This window comes from Hyperolius riggenbachi, chromosome 1, assembly GCF_040937935.1.
Source record: "Hyperolius riggenbachi isolate aHypRig1 chromosome 1, aHypRig1.pri, whole genome shotgun sequence".
NCBI lineage: Eukaryota > Metazoa > Chordata > Amphibia > Anura > Hyperoliidae > Hyperolius > Hyperolius riggenbachi.
This window is the reverse complement of record NC_090646.1, coordinates 665,099,308-665,124,708: the sequence shown is the minus strand read 5'-3', so window position 1 is coordinate 665,124,708 and position 25,401 is coordinate 665,099,308. Positions and strand designations below refer to the sequence as shown.

At 44.5% G+C, this 25,401-nt stretch overlaps 1 protein-coding gene across 2 annotated transcripts in view; it reads left to right on the top strand.

Moving 5' to 3' along the window:
* The window catches only part of LOC137532290 (NACHT, LRR and PYD domains-containing protein 12-like), a 362,324-nt gene that overhangs the window by 130,052 nt on the left and 206,871 nt on the right, over positions 1-25,401 (top strand). For both annotated transcript variants that reach the window (XM_068252670.1, XM_068252660.1), the window contains exon 7: positions 22,022-22,186. In XM_068252670.1, the coding sequence (XP_068108771.1) occupies positions 22,022-22,186 (165 nt within the window). The remainder of the gene's footprint in view (positions 1-22,021; positions 22,187-25,401) is intronic.

Here is a 25,401-nt window from a genome sequence, read left to right as displayed (position 1 = left end):
ACCTTAACATCATCTGATTTACTTTAACATTTTATTTTCCCTAAACTTTTCATTATTTCATCACATATAACCTAACCCTGTTCTGTAACATACAAAACATAAAAATTGAACATTAAGACACCAAAACAAAAATGAAAATGTCTTTTTCATGTGTGTCAAATAAATTATATGTGTGTAAAGTGATTAGATTTCAGTTCATGAAAGGAAAAAAAACTCTTCAATTTCTTCAAGCACTTCTGTTCATTCCTTTATTAACACTAGATTTACCATTTCTGCGCAGATTTGCGTAAATTCCCTGGAGCTCACACCTAGTAGCACCCCTGCTGAGTTTTTTAACATGCTATCAACTCCATTGTTCTCTTTCTTTTGTTCTGAAAACAAGCACATTTCCATTTGTTTACTTGAACTAAATCACCTTGGGTCTAAGTTACTCTATTTGCCCACCTCCCATCCCCCACAACCAGAGAATTCTGTCCTTTGAAACCTCTACAAGCTCTTCCCAATGTAATGCTATGGTTTTTTTTTTACAAAACCTCATTGCTCCAGTGTGCACAGACACTCACTGCTGCCTGGTAAATGCTTGTTGCTGCCTAATAACTGATCACTGCTGCCTGGTAACTGCTCACTGCTGCCTGGTAACTGCTTGTTGCTGCCTAATAACTGATCACTGCTGCCTGGTAAATGCTTGTTGCTGCCTGGTAACTGCTCACTGCTGCCTGGTAAATGCTTGTTGCTGCCTAATAACTGATCACTGCTGCCTGGTAACTGCTCGCTGCTGCCTGGTATCTGCTCACTGCTGCCTGGTATCTGCTCACTGCTGCCTGGTATCTGTTTACTGCTGCCTGGTATCTGTTTACTGCTGCCTGGTATCCGCTCGCTGCTGCCTGGTATCTGCTCGCTGCTGCCTGGTAACTGCTCGCTGCTGCCTGGTTACTGCTCGCTGCTGCCTGGTAACTGCTGCTGCCTGGTATCTGCTCGCTGCTGCCTGGTATCTGCTCGCTGCTGCCTGGTATCTGCTCGCTGCTGCCTGGTAACTGCTCGCTGCTGCCTGGTAACTGCTTTCTGCTGCCTGGTAACTGCTCGCTGCTGCCTGGTAACTGCTCGCTGCTGCCTGGTTACTGCTCACTGCTGCCTGGTTACTGCTCGCTGCTGCCTGGTTACTGCTCGCTGCTGCCTGGTAACTGCTCGCTGCTGTCTGGTAACTGCTCACTGCTGCCTGGTAACTGCTCGCTGCTGCCTGGTAACTGCTCGCTGCTGTCTGGTAGCTGCTCAGACACAGTGCACAGACACATAGGATAACATTAGCAGCAGATTTAAAAACTCAAAACGCTCAGAAAAACTCCTCTGGTGTGCACCAGGCATATGAGTACAAGGTAATGCATAGTCAGTCACTGGATGGGAGTCTGCTAAGGTTTGTCATTGCCATAATACATATGATATTTATATAAACCCACGACGGACAATTTCTTTACTTCACTGTCACTGTCGCACAGACTGCTGCAGTGCAAAACAATGCTATTGGGCACGGTGAATAAAGTCCGGTGTGAACTTCCTCCGCTTGCAAAAGACACTGCACAGCGAGAGGTATTATTATTATTTATTGTATTTATAAAGCGCCAACATATTACGCAGCGCTGGACACTAATTTAGGTTACAGACAATATTTAGGGGTGACATACAGCAATAAGACAATACAGGAATACAAGAAAGACCAGATCACACAGCACAGTATGAGTACAAGGTAATGCTTAGTCACTGGATGGAGCATAGAGATCACACAGCACAGTATGAGTACAAGGTAATGCTTAGTCACTGGAGGGGAGCATGGAGATCACACAGCACAGTATGAGTACAAGGTAATGCTTAGTCACTGGAAGGAGCATGGAGATCACACAGCACAGTATGAGTACAAGGTAATGCTTAGTCAGTCACTGGAGGGGAGCATGGAGATCACACAGCACAGTATGAGTACAAGGTAATGCTTAGTCAGTCACTGGATGGAGCATGGAGATTAGGCAAGTTAGGTTCACTCAAATGCATAGCATGGGTTCACAGTAATGGAAGTGCATGATCAGGTAGGACACAAAAGGAGGAGGACCCTGCCCAAAGGCTTACAATCTAGAGGGAGAGGTAGGGACACGAGAGGTAGGGGACCAGAGTTCAGCTGTGGGTTTAGAGCAATTGTGAGGGGTAGTAGGCCAGAGTGAAAAGGTGAGTTTTGAGGGCCTTCTTGAAGGTGTTGAAGGAGGGGCCTGCCTTAATGGGTGGAGGTAGGGAGTTCCATAGTGTTGGAGCGGCTCTTGAGAAGTCCTGGAGGCGTGCATGGGACTGGGTGATGCGGGGGATGGTCAGGCGAAGTTCATTGGAGGAGCGGAGTGAGTGGCTTGGTGTGTATCGATAACGTTTATAGATATTGGTTTTGCATGAAAATTCACGTTTGCGCGTGAAAATGTTATCGTTTCACATGAAAATTCACAATTGCGCAAAACGCAAAAATTCCATTTACATGAACTTAGCAATGGTGGGACATTAGCAGGGACCCCCAGTTAGGTAGCGAGTGACAGCAGGGACCCCCAGTTAGGTAGCGAGTGACAGAAGGGAGCCCCAGTTAGGTAGTGAGTGACAGCAGGGACCCCCAGTTAGGTAGTGAGTGACAGCAGGGACCCCAGTTAGGTAGTGAGTGACAGCAGGGACCTGACCAGTCAGAGCGGGCGCCGGGCGCAAATATGCGGAAGTCACAGCGGGGCCGGGGCACCCCTGGAAATAGATTGGGGGCACCCCAGAAAATGTTGGGGGCACGGGCCCCCCAAAATAGCGCTAGCGACGCCACTGAGCACTGGTGTAAAATTATACACACATTCACATACCTTCATGTGGTTATAGTTAGTGTTGGGCGAACAGTGTTCGCCACTGTTCGGGTTCGCCCGGATTTTTCATCGTTCGGGTTCGATTCGGGCTTCGCCGGACGCCTCGGGGTGTTCGGCCATGCGTTCGGCCATGTGGTCGAACGTATGTTCGACCTGAGAGCGCGTGAGTTTGGGTTTAGCTTTGGGTAGGCAGGCAGGTTAGACTCTCTCTCACCAGCTAGGCTAGCCAGGGCCCCCCAGCCTCCTAGTCATACTATATTTGCCACTGTAGTGCCAGTCAGCGTGCGTGTACTGCTGGGATCAGTAGTACTTCCGCCACCAGTATTTAGCATTGTGTACTGCCACTGTACTGTCTGCCAGTCGTCCGTCACCAGTATATAGCATAGTATATAGCATTGTGTATTGCCACTGTACTGCCAGTCAGCGTGTACTGCTGGGATCAGTAGTACTTCCGTCACCGTCAACATTGTGTATTGCCACTGTACTGCCACTGTTCTGCCAGACAGCGTGTACTGCTGGGATCAGTAGTACTTCCGTCACCAGTATATAACATTGTGTATTGCCACTGTACTGCCACTGTACTGCCAGACAGCGTGTACTGCTGGGATCAGTAGTACTTCTGTCCATCACCAGTATATAACATAGTATATAGCATTGTGTACTGCCACTGTACTGCCAGTCAGCGTGTACTGCTGGGATCAGTAGTACTTCCGTCACCAGTATATAACATTGTGTATTGCCACTGTACTGCCAGACAGCGTGTACTGCTGGGATCAGTAGTACTTCCGTCACCAGTATATAACATTGTGTATTGCCACTGTACTGCCAGAGTGCCAGTCAGCGTGTACTGCTGGGATCAGTAGTACTTCCGTCACCAGTATATAACATTGTGGAAGAATACCAGCAGGCCCTTGTGGAGACATTAGAGAGGAGATTGACATCCTCCTCCTCCTCTAGCCAGTTCCACGCCGACAGACTGACTTCCGCAAACCCAGGACGAGGAGGGGAACAAAGAACGCAAGCTGCAGCTAGTGCCCACAAGGGAATGGTATCGGCAGTGTCCTTGGAGTGGCAAAATTTTCTGACACCCATGCAGCAGCCCACAGAACAGCAATCGCGCAGTTCCACCTCCAACACCGATCGCCTGCAGAAGATGGTCAAGGACTACATGTCAGATGGCGTAGCCGTGTTGAACAATCCATCTGCACCCTTCAATTATTGGGTCTCTAAGCTACACACCTGGCACGAACTGGCAATGTACGCAATAGAGGTGCTAGCTTGTCCTGCAGCCAGCGTTATGTCCGAACGCTGTTTCAGTGCTGCCGGAGGCATCGTTACAGATCGGCGTATCCGCCTCTCCACAGCAAATGCAGACCGTCTGACACAAATTAAAATGAATCAATCGTGGATTGGAAATGACTACGCAACACTCCCCAACCAAGGACCATGAACATCTGTGATGGGTTAGCATTGCCAGCCACTTTCCGGAATATCTCATTTCTATTATATTTATCACTGCATGGCGACAAAATGCATTGCTTTGCTTTGAAAATAATACAAGATTGTTGTTACCTGTGCCAAAAAAAACTGACATTTTCCGCATTTAAAAGACATTTTTCCTTTGAAACTTAAAAATCGTTTTTCTCAAAAACTATAAGGTCCTTTCGGAAAAAAATAGTTTCCTCTTATACCCACCCCCCCTGTCCACATCCCCTGAAAATTTGGTCTATGTTACATGTTACATGTAAGGAGGCTTTGCAAAGCAGGAACGTTCGGGTCCCCATTGACTTCCATTTCTGAAAGTTTCCAAGTCTCACACAGCTACTTTGAGCTATTCTGTGTGGAGTAGAGTGGGGCCGAACCTCCGATTTTAGGTTCGCGAACCGGGTTCGCGAACTTTCGCGTAAGGTTCAGTTCGCGTAAAAGTTCGCGAACCGCAATAGACTTCAATGGGGATGCGAACTTTGAAAAAAAAAATAATTATGCTGGCCACAAAAGTGATGGAAAAGATGTTTCAAGGGGTCTAACACCTGGAGGGGGGCATGGCGGAGTGGGATACATGCCAAAAGTCCCGGGGAAAAATCTGGATTTGACGCAAAGCAGCGTTTTAAGGGCAGAAATCACATTGAATGCTAAATGACAGGCCTAAAGTGCTTTAAAACATCTTGCATGTGTATACATCAATCAGGTAGTGTAATTAAGGTACTGCTTCACACTGACACACCAAACTCACCGTGTAACGCACCGCAAACAGCTGTTTGTGTAGTGACGGCCGTGCTGGACTGGTGCGCACCATGGCGAGAGTGCAGGTTTTGGTGGCTTTACAGCCCATATGGTCGCATACAGTGGCGGGTTCACTGAACAGGTATACAGTGGCGGGTTCACTGAACAGAACAGGTATACAGTGGCGGGTTCACTGAACAGAACAGGTATACAGTGGCGGGTTCACTGAACAGAACAGGTATACAGTGGCGGGTTCACAGAACAGGTATGCAGTGGCAGGTTCACTGAACAGGTATACAGTGGCGGGTTCACTGAACACAACAGGTATGCAGTGGCGGGTTCACTGAACAGGAATACAGTGGCGGGTTCACTGAACAGAACAGGTATGCAGTGGTGGGTTCACAGAACAGGTATGCAGTGGCAGGTTCACTGAACAGGTATACAGTGGCGGGTTCACTGAACAGAACAGGTATACAGTGGCGGGTTCACTGAACAGAACAGGTATACAGTGGCGGGTTCACTGAACAGAACAGGTATGCAGTGGCGGGTTCACTGAACAGTACAGGTATGCAGTGGCAGGTTCACTGAACAGGTATGTAGTGGTGGGTTCACTGAACAGGTATGCAGTGGTGGGTTCACTGAACAGGTATGCAGTGGTGGGTTCACAGTACAGGTATGCAGTAATGGGTTCACAGAACAGGTATGCAGTGGCAGGTTCACTGAACAGGTATGCAGGTGTCCAGTGGGCCCACTGAACAGAACAGGTATGCAGCCAGGAACAAGCTAAGCCTAACTAATCTTTCCCTATGAGAGACAGTCTGCAGCAGCTCGCCCTACTCTCACTAACGCAGGCACACGAGTGAGCGTAATGGCCGCCGCTGCCTGCCTTTTATTAGGGGGGAGTGGCTCCAGGGGCTAGTGTAGCCTAATTGGCTACACTGGGCCTGCTGACTGTGATGTAGAGGGTCAAAGTTGACCCTCATGGTGCATTATGGGGCGAACCGAACTTCCGCAAAAGTTCGCCTGCGGGACGCGAACGCGAACCACTGAAGTTCGCATGGAACCGTTCGCAGGCGAACCGTTCGGCCCAACTGTAGTGTGGAGTGGAAATGGAATGGAAATGTGCCAGGCCTTACAGATAATGGGTGGTTTGCACAACAATAGATTGAAGATAATCAACCTGAAGACCTGTGAAGATCTCAGCAGGGGTGAATAACACCTCTGGCTTTGCAACAGAAAATAGAAAACTCGGTAATTCTAGTGTTAATGGAAGCATGGAATCTCATCTCAATAGGCTCATTAGCATGTGAAAGCCTTGTAATCTTGCTATCTCTGCATGTGACCTTTTTCGTCAATGGATCATTTAGAAATACATCTATAATCAAAAAATATATGGTATCATTAATCTTGTCTCAAGAAAACAACTTTAAACTTTTGTTCCACTTTTGAACAAACAAAAACTTATATGACATTGTCTACAATCCTTTGATGAGGACACAACTTTTACCATGAACTTTAATAAATCTCGTTTATCTAATAAACATAAGTTTCATAACCATAGATAAACCTAATAAACGCTCAATAAAAAAAAACCTACAACGTCATCTTAAAAAAAAAATCCTTCACACCTTATTGTGAGGACAACAAAGTTATATTCTCACATGTAAATGTGTAATAGCATGTTAATATGTGTATGTGCGTTTACAAAACATGCTAATCTCATGTGTCATTATTAGTCTACCTGCTGTGTGTGTGTGCAAATTGCAAGTAAACTAAACCTTTACATTTCTTACACAATAATATCTCAAAAATGATTAATACATTATCTATAAAGACTTTTCTGACATATCTTGACTCATGCAGTTCGGGTGACTGCAAATGGCTCAGATTACATGACTCCTGCTGTTCTTAATTAACCCTTCTGCTTAACATGAACATCGCTGTTTCTTATACAAACAGACGAAAACATTTCCAAAACAACTTCTACGTCACCAAAAGTTTTACCTTGAAAACTTTCACTAATCTTTCTTTAAAATGACCTCATCTTATATACTTGTTACTAACAAATTAACATAACAAGATATATCCTTTTTACTCTACTTTCTTGACATAGATCTCTTTCTTGTGATTAAACCTTACTAGCTCACTGAGTCTATACAACTGGCCTACTAAAGTACACAGCAACTGATGTAACCAATTACTAATATCCAAAATAAACTCAAAGAAACATGAAATTCACTTCTCTATAAACAACTGATACGCAAATTACTTTTAAATTCAATATCCCAATCAATATTGTACCTCAATTTTCATCAATTTACAGAAAGGAGGGGAAATCACCACCAACTCTGATTTTCTTCATATACTTCTCAGGAAACAAAATTTAATAATTAAGGAGATAGAATACATGTCTACACCAAATCATAAAGGGGAAATAAAAAATGTTATCACATAAGCACATATAGAATAAACAAACAATAACTTTTATCAGAGTTCTGCTTTAACCTGTTGACCTTTAAACGTTTAATTTTTAAATTTTCCTTAAATTTGAATATATTGTGTACAGTCTAAAATATCAGTGCATACATTACTGTACTAATAATTTACAGCAAGGATCAAAGTATACAATTTTATTTCAGATATTTGATACACCAGCACCAAGTCCCTTGTATACCAATAATTTGAACTGGTACAACTGATTTCACACCTCTGAGCGGAAAAAGATATGAAAACATCTGTCACCATTCATCAATTATATTTTCATAAATTTCCACTTTTCTTCCGGTAAAGAAAAATAGACCCATACGAAAATGCAGTATATATAAGTATAAGGATATACTTATATATGACAAATCACTCATGGAACTGAGCACTCAGCATATCATAATCTGCTCATATTACACTGAACACACATATTGTCTTTTAAAATATATTTTTACCTTATAAAATGTCAAAATCATCTAAATGTAATAACTATAGTCATGAGCTACCTAATTTATTTTACACATTACAGATCAAATTCTTATGTCATTGGTGCAATCATTATTTGCAACAATTCAGCTTTATTTAATCAAATATAAACCAAATCCCTTTATTTTACAATAAACCCACTAAGAATATCCTCCTGACTGAACCTATAACTTAAAAAAAACGTATTTTATCAACTTTTGCGTAAATCGAATCTTACAATATTTGTCTGTCATCTGTGGACACAAGCAATCACATCTTACTCATGAATGCTGACCCTTATCACAATATCCTCATCAATCCTCTAATACAGAAACAGATATGTCTATCATCAAACTATGATGATTAATACTCTTATGCAAAATTATAATAAGCTCATTTTAATTAATTAAAAATTTTTAATATCAATTATAATATTAATGACTATATTTTATACTTTTTATCAAAACTCAAATAGAAAAATAGGACAACTCTGAAACTTGAATGAACTGTTTTCATAACATATATAGCTTGCAATACAAATACATTTATGTTAACTTATGCAATGATTTTACACTCCAATTAGAATAGCTGTAACATGAGACATACTGCTGCAAAGAAATCATGTCATTTTGGTAACCAATTATAACTTCCATTTAACACATTTTTTTCCACGTTTAGCCTGCAGCTTTGTGAACAAGAATGTCTCCATCTTTAAATAAACATCACCATTGTGTAGGCCTGCATACTGTCTATTTTGCATGTTGTTCATTTTAGCAAAACATTAAATAACTATTTCCCTTATTAACTAACAAATATTAATCTTGACTTCTTTAATTGGATAACGCAATCTGACTTAACTTAAAACTTTTAGCCAATTCAACAGAAAATAAAACAATCACCTTATGCAGACAGACTTCTGGTTTCACCCACATCTTATGGAGGTCCTTCATTCAGCCTCTGGTCTCCTCGTCCCTTTCAACTTCAGGTTCAACCCAAAAAGATTTTCACAAATACCCAGCTTTCTCTTCTCCTCGTTCCCCCGATTTTGAAACGATTTTGCGATCCTGGCTGAGTTAATCTTCGTAAATCATTTACGACTGGCTGACACTCGCCAAATGTTAAATGGGGGATTTGTTGTTTAAGAACAAAGTCTTTTGGAGACCAGAGTAAATCATTTAAAAAATGTGGTTGTTTAATTTAGCATTATTGATCTTCCATGAATATTCAAGAATTAAATCAATAAGGTACAATTCTTAGTTACATCAAAAATAGTTGCAAAATATAAAAACAAATTGATTGAATTGCTGAGTAATCTGTAGGTATATTAAGAAAAGGTCTATTGTCTGGCTTGTGTGTCTGTATGTGTGTGGTGTGAAAGGCTGAAGGAAGAATCCAAGAATGACACTTTCCCGCCTAAGTACCCTGTATAACTAAAATGGGATGGTCCCACAGTGTATCCCAATGCTATCTGTGATTGGCCTGATCAAATAATGCTATAATCTCTATTCGCTGACTACCAAACCTAGCTACTTAGTTAACTCTTCATTTATCTCAGAAAGAGCTCATGGTGTATTCTGGTTAAAGCCAGTATTCTAACAGCCTCATTGTACTGCTTTGGACCAGAGACATAATGAGATACAGCTGTTTGACCATAGCTTCTTATTCCACGATGGGGGATGGCTAACTTATACATTCCAAGCGAGGGGGTCGTTTACAGACATCACGGATAAAGTCTTATGTTAAAATTTCCACTAAGGCCTTGTTCCCCTAACCTAGATACTGAACAAAACATTCTGTTGAAATGTAGCAATGACAAAACCCTCACTAAAAACGTTTCAATCCAAACATTTTCAAATGAGAGAATATATTTCAATCAGATTTAACAATACCACATATAGATTAATTGATTGGATCCATAATCAATTAAACCATCAAAATATATATTTCAACTAACTTGTGTCAAAAAATAAAATCTTCTATGAACTTATCATACCCCTCATGGAATACCTTGGAGTGTCTTCTTTCCAAAATGGGGTCACTTGTTCCTATACTTCCCTGGCATTTTAGGGGCCCTAAACTGTGAGGAGTAGTCTGGAAAACAAATGAGTAAAATTGACCTGTGAAATCCTAAAGGTACTCATTAGACTGTGGGCCCCTTTGCACAGCTAGGCTGCAAAAAAGTGTCACACATGTGGTATCGCCGTACTCAGGAGAAGTAGTACTATGTGTTTTGGGGTGTCTTTTCACACATACCCATGCTGGGTGGGAGAAAAGACATGTAGCACAATAAATTTGGACAGAAATGTATATAGAAATTTTACTTTATTTTAAAAATGTCAGCACAGAGAGTTAAAAAAATCATTTTTTTGACAAAGTTCCTGTATTTTTTGATGAATATAATAAAAACGAAAAATCGCAGCAGCAATCAAATAGCACCAAAAGAAAGCTGTGTTAGTGAGAAGAAAAGGACGTAAAATTTATTTGTGTGGTAAGTTGACCGAGCAATAAACAATTATAACTGCAGTGGTCTGAATTGTAAAAAATTGCCTGGTCTTTAGGGGGGTTTAGCACTGCAGTCTTCAAGTGGTTAATGTTTTATGCTCCATATAATAGCAAATATATCGGCGCCAAGGAACAATGGAACCGCCGCTGAGAAGAACAATGTCCAAAAGTTCAGAAGTCAGGCATACATCAAAGGTCAGCGCAGGTTTAGAAAGTCATTGTATATAGGAAATGATAAATTCTTCACCACAATATATCAAATGCTCAGAGGTAGGTATCTACCAAACATCAAAACTAGAAAAGGCTTACCAGCTCCCAACAACCCACATTATAAGGTTGTAAAATGGCTCAGGTCACAGATAATGTCCAGGGAACATCAGACGTCGTGAAGATCCAGTGGACATCCGTATGGAGGTAAAGTTTCAGGAATTTATATAGGAAAACAAAAATGGCAATATCTAAGCGTAACCCGTTTATTTAGATAAAATTTCTTTAAAAGGTAGTAGATATAAAAACAATAATTCACATACGGGGCCCATAAACTGGCAACCCCGGAAGATTAACGCGCATGTAATGGTCAATCTTAGATCAATAGACAATGGTGCCGCCTGTTACCTTCCCGACCGGTTTCGCAGTCTTGCATCATCAGGGGAGAAAAGGCGAACAGGCGACAGGCACCAAATTTATAGCTTTTAGTCTGGGAAAAGAGGGTGGGGTGAAAGAAAACTCCCTCAGAAGGGCATCACTAATCAAAGTAGGAAAGAGTCACCCAAATGTGTAAATAAAGTGAAAAACAGAACAATATGCAAATAGCATATTAATAGCAAAGAGTGGTGTAAAAAAATATATTGATATCAGTAGTAAAAACAAGATTACAAACAAAAACACCTAGACTTTTGAAGATCAATAGGCAGCTTGATTACTCTAGCCTGCACAGGAAGCAGAGCAAGGGGAAAAAAGAAAAAAAAGAAAAAAAAAGGGAGGGAATATTGGAACATACACTTCCTCTCTACACACAATAAGGAAGTGTCTATTGGGACATACAGGCACCCCTGTATATCAGCAAAAGAGGCATATAGAACACACAAAAAGAGATTCATTTCCACTTTGCAGTGGTAAAATAGTGCAATGGTCAAGGGCTCAGACTACAACACAGGAGACCCAGGTTCAACTCCCGGCTCCTCCAGCCCAACAAACCACACCCCTCAAGCAAGGGACTCTTGAAGACAAGAGGAGAGTCACATGGGGCACAAAAAGAGCCCCCAATTTTAAGGGGGAAGGAAAAAAAAAGGTTTTTTTTATTGCGGGAGTAAAAGCGCTAAGTGCTAACTAATTTTCATTTATATAAAAAAATATCGACATTCTAAACCTCATAAACAAAAGTGTGTATGATGTATAGATGTGACTAGAGCTACGCACGTCACAAAGGGTGAAAAGTGCAAATAAAATGCGACTTTAACATTGCAAAGGAAAAACAAGTGTTTCTATCTGGATAGCTCTAGGGAGCAATCTAGTGACAACAGGGCAAGTAGGATGAAGTAATAAGTACATGTGATAATGAAAATGGTGTAAAGAGACCCACATATTATATAGCCAGGGTGACCCGGGAGATTAAAATTATGTATATAATAAATTTAACATAAAAATCTGTACGTAGCGATGATTCGACCAGTACATGAGCACCATTACAGATAATAACAATAGATACATAAATAAAGAATAAAAATAAAAAGTTGCTAAGAATCATTAATAAAACAATTAACGTCTAATTCAATATTCAACCCTGCAGGCCATGATGTGCGAAGTTTAAAAATCCATTCCATTTCAAGTCTGGAGACCTCCCTCTCTGGGTTTTGACCTCTCCAATTCATCTGAATACCGTCAATGATGCAGTATTTCAAAAGTGCAGGATTTCTATCATGTTGTGCTGCAAAGTGTTTGGAGATGGAATGTCCCCCAAAACCTTTACCAATCAGATATATATGTTCCCCTAGTCTTTCTTTAAAAGGTCTGGTAGTTCTACCAACATATTTTAACCCGCAAGGGCATTCCAGTAAATAAACTACAAAGGTGCTATCGCATGTAAAAAGACGCTTGATCTGAAATGTAGGGGAATAGGGGTCCCCACCTGAAAAGGAGGAAATTTTTCTTGGCATATTTTTGCATGCTTTACATCCCTTACATTTCCCACACCTGTAAAAACCTTTTAGTGGTACTACACCAAAGGCTGTCCTAGAAGGTGGGTCAATATAGCTATGTACAAGTCGGATATGTTTTATGCTCCGCCCACTTTTCCTGGATTTGTAACAACAGTCACCAATTGACCAACTGTGCCAAGTTTGGGGACTTTATTAGTGTGAGAATGGCAGCCTTTTACATTTTTTTCCATTGACATGAATGGCTGAAATCTGATTTGCTGTTTGTAGCTCAGGTGTGCAGGGGGGGGGGGGGGGGGGTACAAGACCCCAGAACATATCATCCCAGGTTGTAAAGGATCTATACCAAGTTTTGTTCAAATCGGTCAAGGGGTTTTTGAGTGATCGCGGCACATACACACATACAGGGCCAGCCTTAGGTTTCACAGCGCCCTGAGCGTAACCAGATTTTGGTGCCCCCCTTCATCCTCTTCACACGCACGCACACACGCCCATGTGCAAGATCCCCCTATGTGTATAAAGGCATACCCCCCCTTAGTGTAAATAGGCAGATCCCTTTTGGTGTATGTGGCAGACCCACCCCCTTTAGTGTATATAGGCAGATCCCCCCCTTTAGTATATATAAACAGATGCCCCTTTTAGTGTATATAGCTAGGCAGATAAATAGTGTAAAGTATACAAGCAGATCCCCTTTAGCATATATGCACCCCCCTCACGTTCCCAACCGGGAGGAAGTTGGGGAATCTTACTTTTCTGCTTGTAGCTGGGGACAGAAGATGGCCAGGATTCAGGAGTGACAAGCAGGTCTCTCTCTCATTAGTGCGCAGTGCAGACATCACCTGTGAGCGAGGGGCGGGGCTACTGGCACGCACGGCTCACATAGATTCAGCAAGAGGCAGCAGCAGGTTCCTGGAGTCTTTGCCCCATCACCCCAGCAGCACCAGGGGGCGGAGCTACCACTTGCAATAGCCACAGACAGACCCGGAGCCCGCAACAGCAAACAGCAGGTAGAAATGCAGCCAGGGCCAGTTGAATGCACATCACGTGCGCCCCCTGGAAGCCGGCGCGCTGAGCGACCGCTCCAGTCGATCGGGTCAAAGGCCGGCCATGTTGAAATAGTGTAGTAGACTGAAGAGGAAAACCAGTATCTTCAGTCTGCAGTCCCAGACTCTAACAACAGGCTACAAGATGAGGAGGACGATGATCCTAGGAGAACAGCTACGTAGGACCCACACATCTATGGTCAGCTATAATAAAGAGTCTGAATGGATTTTAATTCTGAAATAGGGTATATCCGTCTTTTGGACGAAGTTGGTATAGAAGGTCCATGTTTCTTAGATTACAAGAAACATCTAATGGGGGGGGGGGGAGCTTGGGGTAAATTTGGGGGATTTAGCAAGGTGGAAAGCGACCATAGGTGTTTGGTAGCATAAAATAATATCAAATAAGTGAATATATATCAACGGTAGCCCGTATAGAAGAAAAATAAGCGCTTATAGGGGGTGGAGATAAGGAAGAAAGAAAAAGGAAAAGAAAAAAAGGAGAGGGAGGGGGAAGCAACAATACAAAGTCAAAACATAAGTAGGTCACAGTGGTTGGAAACCTAACATATTATTTCCATAGTGAATTTATGAAGAAGAAGTAGGGCTCCAATTCCCATCTTCCGCTACTTCCTGATTCACACTCTCATGCGTGACCTTGTGGCTACAGTATATGAAGGCGATGGTAAACTCTAAGGCACCAGGAAAAGTGGTTTACTATATCAGAAATTGACCTAGAAATAGCCCAGCATGTCCTGGTACATTCTCTGCTTCAAAGAAGCAACTCTGTCCTCCTATTTGAGGTACAGCACAAGCACTTGCACATTTGGTGGACTACAAGGTAAACTATACCTTAGGGCTGCAAAGCCAGGCTGGACATATTGCTGGTACAGTATCCAGGGCTCCTTAAAGGGAACCTGTACTGAGTAAAATTATTTAAAATAAACACATGATGTAGCTGCAAATGAACATTACATAGTTACCTTGCCATTAGTTCCACTCAAAAGTGCACCATTTTCTTCTGACAATGATCCCTTCCAGTTCTGACAACATTTTGTCAGAACTGAAATATATCAGTTGCTGTCAGTTATACATCAGTTGCTGTCAGTTATAGCTGATAGGATAACTGATGTGCCAGTTAATGTCCATGTTTCCCTATGGCTCAAGCGGGCGATGTTACAGTTTAACAGTGTGCTGACCAGGAAGCTGTTATGGGGTAATGGCCATTTTCAAAATGGAGGACGGAGAATTCCATTGATCACAGTGGACAAATGGTACACAGGAGAGGAGAAAGAGATTGATGAGTAGACCACACAGGAGGTAATTATGACCTGTGTATTTTTATTTTAACTTTTTATTTTCAGTTCAGGTTTTCTTTAACCCTCTCGGGACCAGGTGATGTTACATGGGGGGGGGGGGGTGCGTTGGGGCAGGCAGCCGGATCCCCACTATAGATAGGGTGGCATGGTGTCCCCTGTAATTCCAGGTGTCCCCATAGTGCCAGCAGCCTCTACTCACCTCCCAGGCTCCAGTGATGAGCAACTCTATCCCCTTCGCTCTGGCCGGCATCCCCGCTCGCACTGCCGTCACGTTCCGATCAAGACTTGATGACGTCATCAAGCCGGGAACCAACGCTTAAAGAAGAGCTAGTGGGGATCCCGGCCAGAGCGGGGGAAAGTGACGATCACCGGGGGAACGTCAGGAAGGTGAGGGTATCCTCTTCTTCCCCTCAGACTGTCGTGGTGATCACTACGATCATGTGACACATCAATAGAAAGATGGATCTCTCTCTCTCTCTCTCTCTCTATGTATACGTATATATATATATATATATATATATATATATATATATATATATATATTATACAGTATATGTTTAGGATTTTTTAATTTTCTTAAAGATATGGTTCCAAAATCTGTCCACCACTGGACAAAGCCACCATATATGTAGATCACCTCTTAAGCCACAACATCTGAAGTAGATTTCAGTTTTAACCAATAATATTAAATTTAAAGATATATAGACTAATGGAAGTGGGGAGCAGGCTTACCCATAGAAAAGATGTTCAGTAGATAGCACTGAAAAATATAATGTGAGTTATGATTGAGCAATAATGTCATAAATATCTGCAATAAACTAGATCATTTCAAGAGCTCCATAGATAGCGAAACTTTGCAAACCTCTTACCAAGAAAGAAAAAAACAAAGTAAAACAAGACAAGGCACCATCTAGTGGTGAAGATAAGGAAAGACAATGGTAAGTATTTTGGATCCTTCAGTGATCAAATACCTTCAGATGCGGGTCCAGGATCAAGGTGATCCAGATGTCCTCCCTTTCACGCATAAGGATCACCCGGGGGTCCCTGCGAATGCAGTGCAACATGTGCGTAGCCATGGGGAAGAGGAGGGCATTGGCAGTTGCATCTTCATCGTCCCCCGAAAGGACATGCCTGTCCTTGTCTTCCTGCACCGTGTCCTCCTGAAGCTGCCACCCCCGCACAACGGCAGCGGCGCCCTGCTGCTCCCACTCAGCATCCAGGTTAGGGACCTTCAACTCCTCCACTGCCTGATAGTCCTCCTGTGAGCTGGACTGTGCTGCCAACTACTCCTGATCCAGCTGGCTTTGGGCTGCCTCCCCCTCTTCCATTAGATCACACAGCACCCTGTCCAGCATGCAAACCAGGGGCACCCATTTGCAGACGGATGCCCGTTCCCGACTCACCATGTTGGTTCCCTGCAGGAAGGGAACCAAGACCAGGCACACTTGCTGCATATGTGTCCACTGCTCTAGAGATCAGCTGCAGGTTGGTGGAGCCGGAAAAGTTTCCCTTTCAGATGTACTTGGTGAGGGCCTTTCTGTGCTGCAACATCTTCAGCGTCGAGTTCCAGCGAGTTGGGACATCTATGATCAGGTGGTGTGATGGCAGGCCCTCTAGCTGCTGCAGGTGGGCCAGATTTGCAGAGGCAGTGGCGGAAATGGCGGACCAGCTTTTGCACATCTTCCAGCAGCTGTTCCATCCCCGGGTAAATGCGCAGGAAACACTGCACCACCAAATTAAGAATGTAGGCCAAGCAGGGGATGTGCTTGAGGTGCAGTGCAGCCACCAGGTTGGCCCCATTATCGGACGCCAGGTAACCGACTTTGAGGCCTCTGGGCGTCAGCCACCTCTGCCCCCTACAGTGCAAGGAGGATGCAACGGCTCTCCCTCTGGTTGGGGGTTGCGCACAACCAATTCTAGATATCATAATTTTCTTTTCGCTTCAGTGTCTCTTTAAGTGATCTTCGGGTTACTGCCCTGGAGGGGGGCTTTGCATCACAAAAAGACCGACTAACAGAAACAAACTGTGTACATTGGTTCAAATCTGTAGATAAAATATTGAACAAGGATACTAATTTCTCAAAATTGGTATGAGGTTGATGATATTTAATGTCATACTTCTTTTTCAGCCTAGACAAACTGCATCCATTCTTACTCTTGTTATTTTAATTCAAAACGTCTTGCTCTTGCTTTCTTGATAATAGAACCTTATTTAATTAACATGCCTCAAATGAAAGCTTTGTGGTGAATCAGCAGCAGTGGGGGCTGCATTTTAGTGCTGAGGACCGGGAGCTCCCCTCTCAAGCGTCCGGCATAGGGCACAGTGGACAAACCCCTCCTCAGGGATTAAATAAAATTATTAATTAATGTAAAATGAATTAAACTTTTTTAGTCTATTTACGCATAAATCATACAAATTGTATGCATTTTTTATAGATTGCTGGTAATATTCTTCTCTTCTCCTGCAGTTTGGGGAGTAATAAACTGCCCTCCAGTTGCTGCCCCCACCTGGCATCCGGGATAAATAATAACCAGACTCTGCAGTGACTGGGGAGGGATTATGGGGGGATTGTGGCTGGTTTGGGTGAACATCCATACTGCAGCCCCAGTACACCTGGCTCTGTGTATATGTGACACCCATTGCAGTGACTGGGGAGGGATTATGGGGCGATTGTGGCTGGTTTGGGGGTACATCCATACTGCAGCCCCCGGTACACCTGGCTCTGTGTATATGTGACACCCATTGCAGTGACTGGGGAGGGGTTATGGGGGATTGTGGCTGGTTTGGGGGTACATCTATACTGCAGCCCCCAGTACACCTGGCTCTGTGTATATGTGACATCCATTGCAGTGACTGGGGGAGGGATTATGGGGGATTGTGGCTGGTTTGGGGGTACATCTATACTGCAGCCCCCAGTACACCTGGCTCTGTGTATATGTGACACCCATTGCAGTGACTGGGGAGGGATTATGGGGGATTGTGGCTGGTTTGGGGGTACATCCATACTGTAGCCCCAGTACACCTGGCTCTGTGTATATGTGACACCCATTGCAGTGACTGGGGGAGGGATTATGGGGGGGTTGTGGCTGGTTTGGGGGTACATCTATACTGCAGCCCCCGATACACCTGGCTCTGTGTATATGTGACACCCATTGCAGTGACTGGGGGAGGGATTATGGGGGGTTGTGGCTGGTTTGGGGGTACATCCATACTGCAGCCCCCAGTACACCTGGCTCTGTGTATATGTGACATCCATTGCAGTGACTGGGGGAGGCATTATGGGGGATTGTGGCTGGTTTTGGGGTACATCCATACTGCAGCCCCCAGTACACCTGGCTCTGTGTATATGTGACATCCATTGCAGTGACTGGGGGAGGGATTATGGGGAATTGTGGCTGGTTTGGGGGTACATCTATACTGCAGCCTCCAGTACACCTGGCTCTGTGTATATGTGACACCCATTGCAGTGACTGGGGAGGGATTATGGGGGATTGTGGCTGGTTTGGGGGTACATCCATACTGCAGCCCCCAGTACACCTGGCTCTGTGTATATGTGACACCCATTGCAGTGACTGGGGAGGGATTATGGGGGATTGTGGCTGCTTTGGGGGTACATCCATACTGCAGCCCCCAGTACATCTGGCTCTGTGTATATGTGACATCCATTGCAGTGACTGGGGGAGAGATTATGGGGGATTGTGGCTGGTTTGGGGGTACATCCATACTGCAGCCCCCAGTACACCTGGCTCTGTGTATATGTGACACCCATTGCATTGACTGGGGAGGGATTATGGAGGATTGTGGTTGGTTTGGGGGTACATCCATACTGCCGCCGTAGTACACCTGGCTCTGTGTATATGTGACACCCATTGCAGTGACTGGGGGAGGGATTATGGGGGATGGTGTATGGTTTGGGGGTACATCCATACTGCAGCCCCCAGTACACCTGGCTCTGTGTATATGTGACACCCATTGCAATGACTGGGGAGGGATTATGGGGGGATTGTGGCTGGTTTGGGGGTACATCCATACTGCAGCCCCCAGTACACCTGGCTCTGTGTATATGACACAAATAAAGGTATTTCAAGGCTGTAGACAAGTGAATAAATGGCCATGTCTGCAGATTCTGTGTTGTCTATAAGATCCATTCAGACGTATCCATATTTTCCATATCCATTGTCTTCCACAACATTTCTGGTCCCCCCATACACTATATATGCCCACAACAAAAATGGCTAACGTCTGTTCTCATTAGTGCTTTCTATGGAAATCAGACGTGACAAGAATATCAAAACTCCACCCCCAGCCCCTCCCAAATCAGTTGTCGCTTGTCAGCGGGTCATTGTAATGTCCAGTGTGAGCCCAGCCTCATCCCTATATACAGTGCTGCCCATAATTATTCATACCCCTGGCAAATTTTGACTTAAAGTTACTTTTATTCAACCAGCAAGTAATTTTTTGATGAGAAATAACATGGGTGTCTCCCAAAAGATAATAAGACGATGAACAAGAGGCATTATTGTGAAAAAAACAAAACATTTTCCCACAGGCTGTGACAGCTTGTGAAGGGTATGAATAATTTTGGACTGGACACTTTTTTGCTCTAATGTAAATAAAGGCTAATAAATGTTTTTGTTTTTTTCCCCCCACAATAATGGATCTTGTACATCGTCTTATTATCTTTTGGGAGACACCCATGTCATTACCTGTCAGAAAATGACTTGCTGGTTGAATAAAAGTAACTTTTAAGTCCAAATGTGCCAGGGGTATGAATAATTATGTGCAGCACTGTATATAAATAATGGACACACTAGCTTGTCTCACAGAACAAATCTCCAAACAACCATTATAATCACAAAGTGATTTTATAGAGATTTCTTACCTTCTTTAATGTTGTGATTTGTCAGTATTTCAGTACCTGTAGCAGAAGCGCAGTCACTGGGTAATGCTGCCGGCAGCGGGTGTGATGGTGTAAAAGTCACATGGCTCCAGTGGGATCAGCCATAAGGTAGCCATACATCGGGCAACTTGGCGGTCAATCAATCATCCAATTCAATTATAATAATCAAATCGGATAAAAATTGGTGCCATCAAGTGCTTGCCCGACCGACAATGCGACCAATTTAGGGCCACATTTGGTTGCATTAGTCAATTGCACATGCTGCAAGATGTAGGGCTGACTTGCTTGATCGGGTGGGTGGCGGCAACAGTGTGCGATATCGGGACGAGCAACGAATCCCCGGCGTTGTCTCCCCTCATGTTTAATGTCCCCCTGGGTGCCCAGCATAAGCTATACATTACATGTGTTGCTGCTGCTTGTCCTCCGCTGGCTCCAGGCGTACTCCTTGCTCCATACACACGCCCCACATGGTTGCCTAGTAAGGGCACATGTGTGATGTCAGACATCACAGCCTTGCCCACATTCCTAGGCAACCACGTGGCCCGTGTATGGAGAACGGAGGGAGCTCAGAGTCAGCGGAGTACAAGCAGCAGCCACAGACAGGTAATGTATAGCTTGCACTGGGCACCCGGGGGGACATTGAACATTAAGGGGACAGGGTCCACTAGGGGTCCAGATGCGGCGTCACAAGGCCAAGTCCTGATCAAATTCAGCATGGAATTGATCGGGTATTGGCCTGTGGTGTATGGGCAGCAGACAGATCTCTCTCTAATCAAATTCAGTTAGAGAGATTTGTCTCTTGGCCAAATCTGCCCATCATCACTAGATGTATGGCTACCTTTATAGGATAACATTAGCAAAGTGCTTGCAGTATGACCAGCCCTAACACATACACATGTGCATAGCATACACAGCGTGCATCGCTATGTATAACTATCTGAAGAAACCGTAACATTAGGTCCTGCACCAATCAGACTGTCAGCAGCTATGTGAACAAAGGTAACCCTCAAATACCACACTGAGTTTCTACATGTACTAGTGACCTTAGCCCATTTAAAAACAGGCTAGGTCTCTCACCGCTCATCCGCTGGGCCCGCCCCCCGCCGCGCACACATGCCTGCCCCTCCTGGCCCCACCGCGTCACTCCCCCAGCACTCCTCAGTGTGTCTGCATCCCTCCCTGCACACGCGCACTGCAAAAAAATACACACACAGGGGCATGGGACGCAGAGACACTTGCGTTTTATTAGGTAGCATAACTATTTACTTAGCAGGGTGTGTGAAAAAAAGCAAATGAAAATCCATGTAAGTTCCCTGAGTGATATAAAGTGTTTCCTGTAACAGAAATGCTGTTTTCAGCTCAATTTCACAGCAAACTGTAAGCACTGACACCCAAACTGAAAGACAAATTGCAATTCCTGATATCAATGTAGGGACACCTTTATTTAGCACATGATGGAGTCTCCTGTAATTCTCTGGTAACATCTCCTCTGTGTCTGCAGTCTGGATTATAATAAACAGATCTCACATTCTGCACAGGTGATAGGGAGGCATTCTGGGCTTTCCAATAAGTAAAATGCACCCTCTGCATGCCCAGAGGCACCCCCTGTAATACTGATACAGAGGGGACAGAGATCATCCCATTTACCCTATTCTGACAATGTGGGGGATGGGTGCCCTCCTGTGTGAGTCAGTCTGCTGTGTGAGGTGACCTGAACTTTCTGTAGCAGATCTGTACATTGTTCACTAATATCCATGAGGTTCCAACTGCTGCCTGCAAGTGGTAATAATGGAATATTCATGCCGCATATCTTATAAAGTGGATTAAATTAAAATAGGATTGTTTTGTGTAACACAAAGAAAAAGAGTATTCCTTATAAGCAATAACATTATGCTGCCCTCTAGCTGTGGACATATGTGTAACAGCATTTTAATTTTAAGGATTGATAAAAATATAAATTCTTGTAAATATAATGAGAAAATGTTTAATTCATGTAAGCATAAATCATACAAATTGTATGCAGTTTTTATAGATGTCAGGTAATATTCTTCTCTTCTCCTACAGTTTGTGGAATAATAGTCTGCCCTCCAGTTGCTGCCCCCACCTGGCATCCGGGATAAGGAATAACCAGACTCTGAGGAAGCTGCGCCTGTCTGATAACATGCTAGGGGGTGATGAATTCAGTGTCCTGATGATGGCTCTGACAACAAGCCGGATAGAGGAATTACAGTGAGTATAACAGCCCTGATTGCAGCAGAGATCAGCAGAATTATTTCATCATCATTTTCCATTCTCACATTTCCCAATAGGGCCATCCATTGCAGTGACTGGGGAGGGATTATGGGGGATTGTGGCTGGTTTGGGGGTATATCCATACTGCAGCCCCCAGCACACCTGGCTCTGTGTATATGTGACACCCATTGCAATGACTGGGGGAGGGATTATGGGGGATTGTGGCTGGTTAAGGGGTACATCCATACTGCAGCCCCAGTACACCTGGCTCTGTGTATATGTGACATCCATGGGCGTAGGGCCCGCGGTCGCAGGGGTCGCCGTGGTGACCGGGCCCGCCTCCTAAAGAGGCAGGGGAGGGGCCCGGGGGCCTGGACCCCCCAGGTGTTGAAATCCCCGCAGGCAGAGCAGCATCCTGCAGCGGAGCAGCCAGTTTCTCCCGGAGGCAGAGCAGGGCTACGGCAAGATGGCTGCCGAAGCCCTGCACTAGAGACTATTTGTGTCTCCAGTACAGGGCTTCGGGCGCCATCTTCCCGTAGCCCTGCACTCTGCCTGTCAGCGAGGGAGAAACTGGCTGCTCCGCTGCAGGATCGTAGCTAGAGGAGCTGCACGAGGGAGGCTGGTTGCACGTCGGGGAGCTCACGTCAGAGGCTGGCCAGGTGAGTGAATTTTTTTTTATTTGTACAGGTTTATTTTCTGGTGACTGCCCCCACATAACGATTATTTTCTGGTGACTGTCCCCACATAACGATTATTTTCTGGTGACTGTCCCCACATAACGATTATTTTCTGGTGACTGCTCCCCACATAACGATTATTTTCTGGTGACTGCCCCCACATAACGATTATTTTCTGGTGACTGCCCCCACATAACGATTATTTTCTGGTGACTGCCCCCACATAACGATTATTTTCTGGTGACAGTCCCCACATAGCGATTATTTTATGGTGACTGCTCCTCACATAACGATTATTTTCTGGTGACTGTCCCCACATAACGATTATTTTCTGGTAACTGCCCCCACATAACGATTATTTTCTGGTGACTGTCCCCACATAACGATTAACTTTATACATTCTTTCGTTAAGAAATATAATACAAAATATGGGCATTTTTCAAATTTTTTCCCCAGATTCGTCCTAAATCAGAAGCTAGGGTAAACCGTGACTTTAAGCCACGCCCCCTCAGCTTCAGATGCCGCGGCATGTTCCCAGCGTTCACAGAGCGTATTGCTAATCTCACTCTGTAGCCAGGAGGTTATGACATCTCGCGATTGTAACGATTGGTGTAGCAACACAGACGTCTGATTATTTGTGATCTGCAGAATCACCGATAATACAGACGCAATACCTGATTATGTGGTGATCTGCAGTATCACCAATAATGCAAGTATAGCTAGCAGAATAACAAGGTGTATAGTGCTTGGTGCAACAGTAACTGAATAGTTTAACTAGATATCACCAGAGGAGCTGGTGGACACTATTGGTACACGGTAACTGAATAGTTTGGCTAAACCTCACCAGAGGAGCTGGTGGGTACTATTAAAGAGCACCTCACCAGTGAGTAGAGAGGTCAGACAGGCTCGGGTCAGTAACAGGCGGGCAGGTACAGTACAGAATCGGCAGGCAAGAGCGTAGTAGATATCAGGCAGGGTTCAGCAACAGAGTCAGATGGGCAGAAATACAGAATCGATTAGCAAGAGCAGGGTCAGAGGATAGCCAGAGTCATACACAGAATATCAAATATACAATAATACAATAATCCTAGTCTTGTGTGAAATCCCTGGTTTCCTCCCAGATCAAAGCACACCGGATACTATCTAAGGTCTGAGCGCTAACACATGAGCATTCGCAACAGCAGACAGGTTGCGAGTGAAGACTGAAGGCTTTTGAAGCAGAGGACACCCCACGGCCGCGCCCACCACCAATCAGCCAATCCGGAGCGCCGTGAGTCTCCTCTGACGTCAGCCGACCGGCTGGTCAGCTGACGCGCCTCCTCCCCACATAAAGGACCTGTCTCTGTGCGCGCCCGCGCGATACAGCAACCCTATGAGCAATAGACAACCCCGTCCTCGGCGTACTAGACGCCAGAGGAATGGGCGAAGTCTCTGAGCAGGAAAGCGAGGCGGCTACGGAGACACCCTGCGTGCCCGCAGCCGCAGCTTTCATGGATGTTACAGTCCCCCCCCCCCCCCTTGAGGCGTGGACTCCGGACATGGTCCATCAGATCTGTCCTGCTTCTTTTCCTTAGGTTCTTCTGTATCAAACATCCCAGGGAGGGAGGGAGAGGAATCCTCCTGCACAACAGATTTAAACAGAGACGCGTAAGAAGTTTTAACCCTTCTTATTCTGGATGGCAGGGCCCACATTATGTCACTTGGTACAACCTGCCACTCTTCAGACCGTCTCCTATCTTTCTGCTGAAGTTGATTTAAAGTGGGGACTAAATCCTCTCGAACTATCGCAGCAGCAAGGACCACCTTCTCAGGAAGAATGCCTATCTGGGTAACGGGCTGTACTGTCTCGGGCTCAAAACATCTAGACAAAGCATCAGCTTTAATCTTTTTACTACCCGGCCTGTAAGTAATGGTGAACCTGAACCTTGCAAAAAATAGGGACCAGCGAGCCTGTCTGGGATTGAGTCGTTTCGCTCCCTCAATGTACAAGTTTTTGTGATCAGTATAGACTGTGATAGTATGTTCAGCACCCTCAAGCCAATGTCACCATTCCTCAAAAGCGAGTTTGATGGCCAACAGTTCTCGATTCCCGATGTCCTAGTTCCTCTCGGCAGGAGAACATTTCCAGGAAAAAAATGCACATGGGTGCAACCTGCCCTGAAGCTCGGTGTGCTGAGACAGTACAGCCCCCACCCCTATTTCCGAGGCATCCACCTCAACAATAAATGGAAGGGACACATCCACATGCCTCAGAATGGGAGCGGAGCAAAACAATTTGTTTCAATGATGAAAAAGCAGCTTGCGCCCCTGATGACCAATTGTATCTGCCCCCCTCTTGGTAAGCTCAGTAAGAGGTGACACCACAGAAGAAAACCCCTTAATGAACCTCCTGTAATAATTGGCAAAGCCAAGGAATCGTGAAGTGCCTTCAACCCCAAAGGTTGCGGCCACTCCAAGACGGCTGATACCTTTTAGGGATCCATTGACAACTCTGTGGTAGAGACTATGTACCCCAAAAAAGGAACCTCTGAAACT